Source organism: Ipomoea nil, unplaced genomic scaffold, assembly GCF_001879475.1.
Source record: "Ipomoea nil cultivar Tokyo-kokei standard unplaced genomic scaffold, Asagao_1.1 scaffold3109, whole genome shotgun sequence".
Lineage (NCBI taxonomy): Eukaryota > Viridiplantae > Streptophyta > Magnoliopsida > Solanales > Convolvulaceae > Ipomoea > Ipomoea nil.
In genome coordinates, this window is record NW_017619537.1 from 186295 (window position 1) to 200079 (window position 13785).

Consider the following 13785-nt stretch of genomic DNA (forward strand, 5'->3'; position numbering starts at 1 on the left):
GTTTATAATTAGATAGGGATTGAATCAAGGATAATTTCACTTCGTTTTCCATCCCAAGGTTTCGACGCACGAGCCTTGCACATGCGTGCCGACCGCATCGAAGAATGCTGGAATCGGCCTCCTCCGCGACCGGACGCCTATACCGCCTAGCAAACCGATTTGCTCACAATGCTAGGTTTTTAAGGGTTATTCTTTCAAAACGACGTCGTTTTGAGCGAATAACCCTAAAAAAAAAAAAAATCGCCTCTCGAGTGTGAGATGCGACAGTCAGTCAGACGCACTCCCCCGCCTCTCTCTACTTCGCTCTGCCAGTCCGCTACACACCCAGCCAAGAAGCTTCTGCCTCCGCCTCCGCCAGTACACCCAGATGCCAACCGGTGGGCGCCGCTTTGCCTAATTCGCCTCTAGTTGCCGCAGCTCGCCTAAGTAATTTCTTTACTATTTTGCTTTTCTTTTTTTGTTCTTTTGAATCTTTTCTCGAATTGGATGGATTTGTGGACTTGTAGTGTGGAATGTAGATTGTAGAGTACAAATTTTCATTATCCATTTTCCATTTTCCATTTTTCATTTTGGCCACTTGAAGTTGTGAGTTGTGAGTGTCTTTGTGAAGTTGTGTTTTAACTTTTAAGTTTTAACTTGTAATTCTTTAAAGTTGTATACAATTTACAATTAAATTAATCAATTATAATCTTATAGATGTTTTTTAGTTATTTAGGATTTAGGATTTTAAGTTAATTTTAAAAAATAAATAAATAAATAAAATTGGACACCTAGCAATTTTTTCAACATTGCTATTGATAAGTCTTTGTTTTAAAGGATTCTAGTCAAGTTTTTTAAATAGTTAAAAATGTTATGTGCAGAAAATTAATTTCTTTCTTTCTTTTGTTCATCCAACTCTAACAATTAACTCAGTCCCTTTTTAATTATTTTTATAATTAAATAGGGATTGAATCAAGGATAATTTCACTTCGATTTCCATCATATCAGGGTTTCGGCGCACAAGCACCGCACATGGGTGCCACTGCCCGTGCAGGTACACTTAACCTAGGCAAAACCTAATTCTCAGCACTTTCACTTTGCTTTCCATCCGCCGTCGCGCCGCTCTTATCTGATCTCTCTTACTTCACAGTCGCCGTTATTTTTTCTCTTTCTCCTTAATAACCGTTGACATTACTTTTTTCTCATAAAAATTAGAGTCGTTCAATGATAATAGAAATATTTTCTCTTCCTCTGTCTCCAAATAGCCTCAATTGTGCATATGTATATACTTACTGATCGAAATTCTTTCTTCATTTTTTCAGTATTTATAAGTCTTTCTCTTAAAAGATTCTCGTCAATTTCTTATAATAGTTTAAAATGTTATGTTCGAAATTAATTTCTTACTTTATTTTCTTCATCCAACTCTAACAATTTACTCATTTATTTTTAATAATTTTTATAATTAAATAGAGATTAGATCAATGATAATTTCACTTTGTTTTCCATCCCAGGATTTCGGCGCACGAGCCTTGCACATGCGTGCCGACCGTGTCGAAGAATGCCGGAGCTGGCCTCCTCCGCGATCAGACGCCTAGACCACCTAGCAGGCTGATTTGCTCACAACGTTGTTTTTTAAAGGGTTATTCTCTCAAAACGACGTCGTTTTGAGCGAATAACCCTTTAAAAAATAAAAATTGCCTCTCGAGTCATCAGTCGCACTCCTCCGCCTCTCTTTACTTCGCTCTGCAATTCCGCCCCACCCCCAACCCAGACGGTTCTGCCTCCGTCTCCGCTAGTCGACCTAGATGCAAGTTGGCGGGTGCCGCCTCACCTCCGCCAACGCCCACCGTACCAGTCACCTCTTCGCCTAATTCGACTCTAGTTGTCGCGGCTCGCCTAGGTAATTTCTTTACTTTTTTGTTTTTTGTTTTTGTTTTTTTTGATGTCAGAATCTTTTCTTGGATTTGTGGACTTATGGTGTGGAATGTATATTGTAGAATACAAATTTTCATTTTCATTTCCATTATTGATTTTCCATTTTAATCACTTGAAGTTGTGAGTTGTGGCCTTTTGTCTTTGTAAAATTGTGTTTTAACTTATAAGTTGTATACAATTTTCAATTAAATTAATCAATTATAATCTTATAGATTGATGCTTTTTCGGTAATTAGGTATTTAGGATTTTAGGTTAATTAAAAAAAAATGGGTTCTTAACGATTTTTTCGACATTTGTTATTTATAAGCCTTAGTTTTAAAGGATTCTGGTCAATTTTTTAAAATAGTTTAAAATGTTATGTCCAAATTAATTTATTTCTTTCTTTTCTCCATCCAACTTTAACAATTTACTCATTTCTTTTTAATTATTTTTATAATTAAATAGGGATTGAATCAAGGATAATTTCTCATTTAACAACTTTCACTCTTCCAAAGGCTGAACAACTTTCACTTTGTAACGCCTTGACGCCATGTTTTATATATTTCACTCAAATGCCCTGCTGTATAGAAAATATTTTTTTTTTCAAGTTTTCCCTTAAAAAAAGAAATGCTTATTTCACCTTGGATTCATTATCTAAAAACTCGTCCTCAAGGTTAGTTTTCTTATTTCATCCTTAATAAAACCATATTAATTGACCGAAAAGTTTGATAAATTAAAGGGCATCCAAGTATTATGAAAAAGTGACCTTAATTTGGTAGATTTTTAAATATACTCACCTTATCACATTTTTTTTTCATTTGAATGTTACTGGCTCTATTACATTGTAGTATATGTTCATATACTTTCTCAACCTACTGAAACAAAAAAAAAAAAAAAAAAAAAAAAAAAAAAAAAAAAAAAAACCAATAACACCACAACTAAGGTTTGTACTCACAACCTTTCAAATGGAAGTCCAACCCGAATACTATTAGACCGCATAGTCTATGTAGTCACTTTATCACATTTATTGTGCTTGTTTCGAATAATTATAGTTCAGTCACTCCATTTTTTTTTATTCCAAACTTAATATTAATTAATGTAATCTTAGTAAGTGGATGGGTAAAGATGGGATGGAATGATTTGAAATTGGGCATGATTAATTTTTTTTAATTTTTATTTTAGTTGTCTAATGTGATTTTTTTAAAAAAAAATAAAATAAAATTTGTGACTCTTTATAATTTATAAAGTTCATAGTTCTTCCATGCTAGTTTATATTTGTTGTGTTATTTCAGTCATTGGTTGAGTAAAAGTTCATGACCCCCCCCCCCCCCCCCCCCCCCCCCAAAAAAAAAAAAAAAAAAAAATATTGCAATAGGGATTGGAGTTACAAGAAAATAGTTGCAATAAACTTTTGGTGTTCAATTGAAAATTGAAAATATAGAAAATGGTATATTGGAATTTTACAATTTTCTCAAAAAAGAAAATGCACATAAAAAATGTTTTATTATACTTTTGGTCATGTATGTGAGTAGTAGCTTAGCCTGCAGAAATATGCACTCATTCTCATAGTGTGTATTTAATTTTAAATTTTTGTTAACAGGTTACAGATTCATTACCTGAGACAAGAAAAAGAGAAACCAATACAACAAATGGAACATGAAAATGGTGACGATTCTGATCTCTTGGATGATATTTGGAAGGAAATGGCATTTTCCATGGAAATCTCAAAGGTAAATTTGCTTTCTGCTCATCTAAACCAACAAATTATGAGATGTTTGGTAAATAGTTATTTTTTTTAGTACTATTTTCTCTATTACAATGCAGCATCTGTTCATAACTATTTTTCACAGTCAACTCGAACCCACAACCTTTCATATGGGAGAAACTTGGTGCCACTAGACCACAAGGTCATTGGCTTAAATTAACTGATTGTATAGTAGAAAAATGTTATATAATTAGTTGTTAGTTGATAGCTGATTACATGAAAAATGACTTTCTCAAAAACATGATCCAAAAGGCTGTTTTGAGCAACTTTTTGAATTTTAACATTTTGGAACAATAAGCTATTACAAAAAGCTAATTAATCAAACACTCATATTGAATGTTTAAACAAGTCAAACAGCTAATAGTTGTCAAATAAGTGAAAATTAGCTGATACCGGACCGATATCTTTTGAGAATTTAATAATTTTTGTGTTATGAAACAGGAAACTCCTGTGGAAGCTTTGGCTGATGAAGACACAGGAAAAGAAGGAGAAGGAGAAAAATGTGAGCATTCTGTCATCTTAACAGATGATACTGGCCTTGTGTGTCGAATCTGTGGACTAATTCAGAAAAGCATCGAGACGATTATCGATTATCCATTTGCTAAGGTCTGTAATTCTCTGCATTAATCATTTCTGTCCACTTTTGAGAATTACAATGTTATTTTGTTTCTTTCATTGTTTCCTAATCTCATGCTGTTTTGAATGTTCATCAAGGAACCAAAGAGACAGAGAACCTATGCTGGGCAGAGAGTAAGGGGTTCAGGGAATGCTGATGAAAACCTTACTGATGAGGCCATCCACTCATATCAGGAGCTTCCTGTGATTGAAATTTGTGTTCATCCAAGGCACAGAGCACTCATGAAACCCCACCAAGTTGAGGGCTTCAATTTTCTTGCCAGAAATTTGGTGACAGAGAATCCGGGGGGTTGTATAATGGCCCATGCTCCTGGTTCGGGCAAGACGTTTATGATCATAAGTTTTCTGCAGAGTTTCATGGCCAGATACCCTGAAGCAAGGCCTTTGGTGGTGCTGCCAAGAGGGATACTGCAAACCTGGAAGAAAGAATTCCAGAATTGGCAGATTGAGGAGGATCTTCCTCTGTATGATTTTTACTCTGTCAGAGCAGATAACAGATCACAACAGATGAGTGTTTTAAGGCAATGGGCAGAGAAGAGGAGCATTATGTTCCTGGGATACAAGCAGTTCTCATCGATCATATGCGATATCTGCAGAAACAAGGCTTCAGCTGCTTGTCAAGAGATTCTGCTGAAATGCCCATCAGTTCTGGTTCTGGATGAGGGCCATACTTCCAGGAACCAAGATACAGACATCATGATTGCACTCGAAAAGGTCCAGACGCCTCGAAAGGTCGTGCTTTCTGGAACCTTGTACCAAAATCATGTCAACGAGGTGTTCAACATCCTCAACCTCGTTCGCCCGCAGTTCCTGAAGCTCGAGAGCTCAAGAACCATCATGAGAAGAATACTGAGCACAGCTTCAATAAGAAGGAGCAATAATAAGCAGCAAAATTCAGACAGCTTTTTCTTCGATATCGTGGAGAAGACGCTCTTAAACGACACTGATCTCAAGAGGAAATGTTCCCTCATATGTGATCTGAGGGAAATGACCAAAAATGTTCTTCATTACTACAAAGGGGACTCCCTGGATGATCTTCCTGGGCTGATGGATTTCACAGTCTTTCTTAAACTTCATCCCAAACAGAAAAGGTCAATTGATAAACTGAAAATGGAGGGTTCAAAGTTCAAGATAAGCTCTGAAGGAAGTGCCATTTGTGTCCACCATGGCTTAAAAGATCTCTGCAGATTCTCTGAAGCTAAGGAAAGAGTTGATGAGCAAAGGATTGATACCACCCTGGCTGGTTTCGACATAAGAGAAGGAGTAAAGGCCAAATTTTTCCTAAACCTTCTGAATCTCTGTGAAGCCATGGGTGAAAAACTATTAGTGTTTAGCCAGTACTTACTTCCCATGAAGTTCCTGGAAAGGCTAACCATCAACACCAAGGGCTATAGAACTGGCAACGAAATCTTCTCGATCACCGGGGACTCAGACTCAGCAACACGAGAGTCTTCTATGGAGCAATTCAACACTTCCCCGCAAGCTCGAGTCTTCTTTGGCTCAATCAAAGCTTGCGGGGAAGGCATATCGCTCGTTGGTGCTTCTCGGGTCATCATATTGGATGTTCACCTGAACCCATCGATCACTCGCCAGGCTATCGGGCGAGCATTCAGGCCCAGGCAGGCGAAGATAGTGTATGCTTACAGATTGGTGGGTTCTGGATCCCCTGAGGAGGAAGACCACTCCACATGCTTTAAGAAGGAATCAATCTCAAAGATGTGGTTTGAGTGGAATGAGTATAATGGGGATCCAGATTTCAATATGCAGCCTGTGGATCCACAGAATTGTGGAGATATGGTTCTTGAGGCACAACGCTTAAATGAAGACATTGTTGCTCTCTACAGAAGATAAAGTGTTAGCCCAGTTTAGTAAAAAATTGGCTTATAGGTCAATTTTAACTTATTTGATCAGTATTAATTTAGTTGTTTGGTTAATTAGCTTTTTGCAACTTCAAAATGCTAAAATTCAAAAAGCTACTCCAAGCAACTTTTTCAACTAGTTTTTTTAGAAAAAAAATTATACCAAACAGCTATCAGGTAACAGCTAATTTACCAAACACTTTTCTACAACAGCTAATGTTATCAACTACTAGTTATACCCTCTAATTAACACAATCAGCTAACAACTAACAGTTATCCGCCATCTACCAAATAGGGTCAAAGTGTTAGTATTTCCATTATTGTATTGCTTCTTTGATCTTCCTCACTTTTCACCACTCGATTGATCTTTTGTTTTTGCTTTTGATTGGTTTATGAGCACAATTTATTGATGCTAATAATAAATCCTAGCTAGAAGCATGCATTATACCAACCACTTTGATAAGTTATAACTTTTTATTGAAGAACATAATTACGAGTAATAAATTAAATTAAATATGTTATAAATAACAAATTAGAGAAATAAAATTGAATATCAATCTTTTATTAATCCTGAACATGCATATGATACGAACTTGGGCAATTACTGCGGGTTAATACATTAAGAAAAAAAAACATATAATCCATCCAGCTAAATATAAAGTTTTAGAGCACTTCAGATTTACAACCAGCCCACAAGTTGTCAACATTTATTAAAAATTCAACAGAATATTCAGAATTTGCATAGTTCAACCAATAATAATAACAAAACTCTCCCCAACCTACGAGCTCCGAGCAGCACTGTTTGCTAGGCAATTCGTTAGTAATTGTATGTCCATCATCTTTTTTGATGATTTTAGCAATTTCTACTGCGCATTTATTCGAAGGTGGTCGTCCAGTCTCGTTCCTGCAATCAGGTTCACTTTCATTTTGCAAATAATTACTAAATTTTTTTGATTCTTCTTCATCAGTTCTTGCATTTGACAAATTCATTTCTCCTATGGTTATTAGCAATATTGCTAATATCAAATAGATGTTCATCTTTTTCATTATTATTATATTGCGTCTTTGATCTTTCTCACTTTTCACCTCTCGATCTTTTTGCTTTTGATTGGTTTATGATCAGCAAAATTTATTGATACTTATAACAAATCCTAGAAGCATGCATTATACCAATCACTTTGATAACTTACAACTTTTATTAACATAATTAAGAGTAATAAATTAAATTCATACGTTATAAATAATAATTAAATCGAGACATGCATTATTCGTTTATATTTTTGTTTGAACCTCAAATTTATGGGTTCATTAATTACCTCATTGCTCCTACCCTAGAGATTGTAGGATGCATGTGCCTTATTAGTGCTCACACAAAGCTTCTTTAGTTAATGATAGGATTTAAATCCTATTCCCGCAATAAACTACTATACTCGAGAGTACAGTGAGTAATCATTGCTCTTGTGTAATAGTCCGCAAATTACACAAGAGAGGTAAATCACATTAGGAATACAACAGACTCAGTTGCACGAGAAGGCGTTGGCCGGCAAAATTCAAACTAGTGACCTTCTAATACAAAGATCATGCTTGACTCGTTGGGCCACCCATTTTGAATAATTTTTATTTTTTTTATATATACTGTACACCATATATGACATGGAAAAAATGGCTCATGAGTTCTATAATATGCTCTTCATTAAAGAAGACAATCGAGGAGGATCCCAAAAATATGAGTCAGTTTAAACCTATTAATCTGTAATGTGATCTACAAAGTCATCACCAAGACCATTACAAATAGGATCAAACCCATTCTCAAGGACCTTGTTGGACCTGAATAGAGCATTTTTGTTCCGGGAAGGCAAATTGTTAACAATATCTTGATCTACCAAGAAGTCCTTTACACAGTGTGCCTTACAAAGACGAACTAACGAATGCGGCTATTATGTGATGAAATCCATTAGAGAGGCATGGTCTAAGTTGCTTAGCGATCATATCGATGAATGGAATATTTTTTTAGTTGATGTTGATAATTTAAGTTTCAAATTATTATTATTAATTATTATATTACTATCAATTGTAGAATTACTATTAATTTAACTTCTTTAGTTGATGGTCTAAGTTGCTTATTGAGATTAATTGTGATATTTATTAGTTTGATTAATTGAAAAATTTATTAGCTTGATCAATTGTGAGATTTTAATTTGAATGTCAAATTGCTACACAAGTTCTGAAAATTGATGTAAATTGTAAAATTGTACATATTTTCGTTTGAAATCGTAAAATAAATTTAATAATTGCAAAAAAAAAAAAAAACTATAAATGACGTCGATTTTTTAAGCAAACCGACGTCGTATAATAATTTTTTTTAAAAAGAAATTAAAAAAAATAAACGACTTCTGGTTTTTATGAAAACACAACGCCGTTTATTTTTTTTAAATTAAATTAACATACGACGTCGGTATTTTAATTTTTATCTTTTTTTAAAAAAAATAATTGGCGTCAGAAAAACCGACATCATTTATTTATTAAAAATTGGTAAATTAATTTATGGTGTCGATTTTTAGTGAACAACCAACGGCGTATGTTGAATTTTAATTTTTTTTAAAAAAATACGACGTTGGTTTTTTGTAACCGACGTCGTATCTTTTGTTTATTACGTCTACTACTACTAGACTGATGTTGGAAAAAAAAAAAAATTGACGTTAAATGTATAAAAAAAATGATGTTAAAAGTATTATATTATTTGTAGTAGTGGAAGTGGAATGAAACAAGACTGGATTCGTAATATTATGGCTTGCGTGGAAACAACTAAACGTAGTGTGGTTTGGAACGACAAGCATGGAAAGACTTAACCACCTCATTAGAGAAGAAGTCCAACGAGAGAAATGGAAAGGAATCCGCCTCTCCAGGATTGGTCCTAACTTGTCCCATTTATTTTTTGCTGACGATATAAATCTCTTTGTTGAAGCCACGCAGGACCAGATTATTATGACGATTAAGGAGTGTTTGGCCAAGTTTAGTCGTGCCTCGGGACAAAGGGCCAGCCTCCATAAGTCTTAGATTTATTTCTCTAAAACATGTTTCAAATGAAAGCCAGATTGATCACAAATGTAGCTAGCATACCTAGGTGGCGGTTGCTTCAAGAAGGTGACCATTGTAAGGTGAATTTCGGACACTTGGATTGGAGACAAGTTGCAATTTAATTATTCATAACAAATTAGAGAAATAACATTGGACAATTACTGAGGTTAATGCATTAAGAAAAAATATATAATATAATCCATCCAGCTAAATATAAAGTTTATTTAGAGCACTTCAGATTGACAACTAGTCCATACGGTGTCAACATTTACTAAAAATTCAATAGAAAATATAAAAAAATTACTCTCATCGAGCGTCGGCAAAGAATTAATATCATGGTTCAACCAGGTATAATAACAATTTTCGCCCAAACCTACGAGCTCCGAGCAGCACTGTTTGCTAGGCAATTCTTTGGTAAGTGTACGTCCATCTTGTTTGACGATTTTAACGATTTGTGTTACGCATTTATTCGAAAGTGTTCTAGCATTCGGGCACTCAGAATCACCCCTGCTTTTCACAAATTCACCAAATAATTTTAATTCTTCTTCATCACTTATTAATGCATTTGAGAAATTCATTTCTCCTATGCTTATTAGCAATGCTAATATCAAAAAGATGTTCATCTTTTCTATTATTATTATATTACTTCTCTAATCTTTCTCACTTTTCACCCCTCAGATCGATCTTTCGATTGGTTTATGCAATGATCGAGCACAATTTATTGATGCTTATAACAAATCCTAGAAGCAGGCATTATACCAACCACGAACTTCAATTCGATAACTTATAACTTTCATTAACATAATTAAGAGTAATAAATTAAATTAAAGACGTTATAAATAATTAAATTGAGACATTATTTGTTTATATTTTTGTTTGAACCTCAAATTTAAGTGTTCATTAATTACCGGCCGCCTCAGTGCTCTTACCCTAGAGATGGTAGGATGTGTCTTATTAGCGCTCACACAAAGCTTTTTTAGTTAATGATAGGATTTAATTAAATTCTATTCCCGCAATAAACTATTCGAGGGTGCATGCAATGACTTCAGTGAGTAACTATTGCTCTTGTGTAATAGCTTGCAAATTACACAGGAGTGGTAAATCACACTAGAAAATGATCGACTCAACTGCACGAGAACGTGTTGGCAAGAATCAAACTAGTAACCTTCTAATACAAAGATCATGCTTGACTTGTTGGGCCACCCATTATATTTCAAATATTTTTTTGTTTTTTGTTTTTTATTTTTCTATTTATATATACTGTGTATGTACACCGTATATGACATGGAAAAAATGGCTCATGAGTTCTATAATAAGCTCTTCACTAAAGAAGACGAGGCGGACCTCTTTCTCTTGGACATGAAAGGTAAGTTCCCTAATATTAGTGAGGATAAATGGCAATTTATATCCTACACCACGACGCGCGTTGCATTGTGCGCCCAGATGCAAAACGACGCCGTTTCAATTTTTTTTTTTTTTTTTTTTTTTTTGAAATTTCTCGCCCTAGTGATTGGCAGTTAATTTTTCTTTAAAAAAAAACCATGTTAAAAAATGTACATAATATTATACTAGAATACACATAATTGTATACATGAATGTACATAATTATATAACAAAATATACATACTCTTTTTTAAAAGATAATACACATAATCTAACATAATACATAATAAACATAAACTCTTAACATAATACACAAAAATTTCATGATTCGAATGTACATAATTGTATAAAAAGAATGTACAGAATTGTATAAAAAATGTACATAATTGTATGAACAAATATACATAATTGTGTGAACAAATATACATAATTGTATGAACAAATATACATAATTGTATGAACAAATATACATAATCACAGCAACTTCCTACAGCGCCACCAAAAATAATGTCGTTTTGGGAGGCGCGCGGCGCACAGTGCTATGTGCGCCGTGGTGTAGGGTATAACAATTGAGGATAAATGGAAATTGAGGTTTATAGACAGATTGATATTGAAGATGTGAAAGAAGCTCTTTTTTATATGGCCCTACTTAAAGTATCTGGACCAGATGGGTTTTATGCGAGTTTCTACCAAAAAACTTCGAAGCTAAGGTGCATGGTTGAAAAACATATTCATAAACGAATGACTAACTTCATTAAGAGTGGCCAATTAGAAGCGGGAATCGATGATATCCTTGTGACTCTTATTCCTAAAGTCCAAAATTCTGAAAATATGAATCAGTTTAGACCTATTAATCTATGTAATGTGATCTACAAAGTCATCACCAAGACCATTACAAATAGGATCAAACCCATTCTCAAGGACCTTGTTGGACCTGAATAGAGCAATTTTGTTCCGGAAAGGCAAATTGTTGACAATATCTTGATCTACCAAGAAGTCCTTCACACCATGCACAATGCCCAGGGAGGTAAGAAATTTATAGTAGTGAAATATAATTGATCTTGAAAAGGCCTACAATAGACTTGACTGGAACTTTATCAGAGATACCCTGAATGAAGTATGAATGAAAAAGACTGGATTCGTAATATTATGGCTTGCATAGAAACAACTACACTTAGTATGGTTTGGAACGGCGAGCAGCTTGATTGGATTCAACCCTCGAGAAGGATCAAACAAGGAGACTCTATTTCCAGGCCCGACCCTGGACAAGGGCAGGTTGGGCCCTTGCCCACGGCCCATTTCTAGATAGGACCCTAGTCCGTAGATATATAAGTATATAATATATATATTATAAAAAAAAATCTTTTATTGTTTTATGATGAAGGCCAGTTCGGGTCTCTGCGAGGAAGCCGGAGGGAGTCAACGAAGACGAGGAGACGCGCAGCTCTTTGTCTCGCACCCACCGCCCACGCTACCCAAAGTCCAAGCGTCGCCGACTACTGGTTGCACCTACGCCATAGCATTGATAGACTATTTCCCCTTACCTTTTTGTCCTTTACATGGAAATACTTAACCACCTCATTAGAGAAGAAGTCCAACGTTGGAAATGGAAAGGAATCCGCACCTCGAGTATGGTCCTAACTTGTCTCATTCTTTTTTTTTTTTTCCTGACAATATGGTTCTCTTTGTTGAAGCCATGCACGACTATATTATGACTATTAAGGAGTGTCTAGACAAGTTTGGTCACGCATCGGGACAAAGGATCCGCATCCATAAGTAGGAGTGAGCATCAGTCGGTTTCGACTGATTTTCGATTAATAATCAAAATTTTAACCGAACCTTCATAACGGACCGAAAACTGACCAACCAATCTTCATAATTGATATAACCGAAATCAACAGTTTTCGTTAGGTTTTAGTCAGTTAAATATAACTGAATTTGTATTGTATAATTTCTGATCAAAGAATATGGTATCTTGAAGAAGGATTTTTTTTTTTTTTAAGGAAATGAAGAAGGATATTTTTACGAACTTTAAAAGTATAAATCCTTCTCCCTCCATATAGCATCTAAAAAGAAAAAGCTGGAGTCAAAAAATGAAAGAAAGAAACATAAAAAATAAAAATAAAAAAATTCAAATTTCTGTCTTTTAATAGAACAGAGCTTATTATGTCACGAATCAACTCCAGCTGAGTTTTTTGCACTTTTGGTCCCACAACTATAGTGGCACTAGCAGAATTGATCCACGACTTTTGAACCTTGCAATTTTAGTCTATGACTATTGATTTTTTTACAAAAATGGTCCTTCCGGCCACTTTTCCGTCAAAATTCCACCGGAAATTTCTTTTTATCCATTTTTAACAGGGTTAAAATTGACATTTTACTTATCTCAAAAAATAAAAGAAAAAAATTACATTTGACTACATACAATATTACTGGGCTACATACTACTGCCCCAGGCGGCGGAGTTCCTGGAGCAGGTAGGGCTGTCAGTAAGCGGCGGAGCGGCCGTGGCGTTCCCCGGGCTAGTTGGGTTATCCGGCAGCAGCATTGGAAGCGGAGCCAGCACGCTTGCGGGATCATCCGAAGACATCGGAAAAGCTTCGTTGTATAGATTTCCGGCGAGAGAAGCGGCGGAGATTCTCAAATGCAATCGCTTTTACCTTTCCGTTTTATGTATTTCCTTTATATTTTGAGATAAGTAAAATGTCAATTTTAGCCTTGTTAAAAATGGATAAAAAAAATTTCCGGTGGAATTTTGACGGAAAAGTGTCCGGAAGGACCATTTTTGCAAAAAAATCAATAGTCGTGGACTAAAATTGCAAGGTTCAAAAGTCGTGGATCAATTCTGCTAGTGCCACTATAGTCGTGGGACCAAAAGTGCAAAAAACTGAACCCCAGCTTCCATTTTTTTCCCTAATCCTTTTTTTTTTTTTTTTTTTTTTTTAAAAACCATAAAAGTGTTCATCTTCCATACTTATTCACCATTTGATGCATACACAAGTATAACGTGGCCTGTGTGTGATAATGGACTAACAGTTTATGTGCTTATCTTGATACATACCAAGTAGATTAATCTTCGGTTTTTGATCGACTTTCGATTTTCTCTTGAAAAATCAATAACCGACCGAAAAACCGAAATAATCGAATTTTTTTTTTTATCTTAATAACGGA

At 34.9% G+C, this 13785-nt stretch overlaps 1 protein-coding gene across 1 annotated transcript; it reads left to right on the forward strand.

Annotated features, from left to right (window-relative positions):
- Positions 1–4201: 4201 nt before the first annotated feature.
- LOC109166842 (protein CHROMATIN REMODELING 35-like) lies at positions 4202–6145 on the forward strand. The gene has a single exon (XM_019315720.1). The coding sequence runs from the start codon at positions 4361–4363 to the stop codon at positions 6143–6145; it is 1785 nt and encodes a 594-aa protein (XP_019171265.1). The 5' UTR covers positions 4202–4360.
- Positions 6146–13785: the final 7640 nt, after the last annotated feature.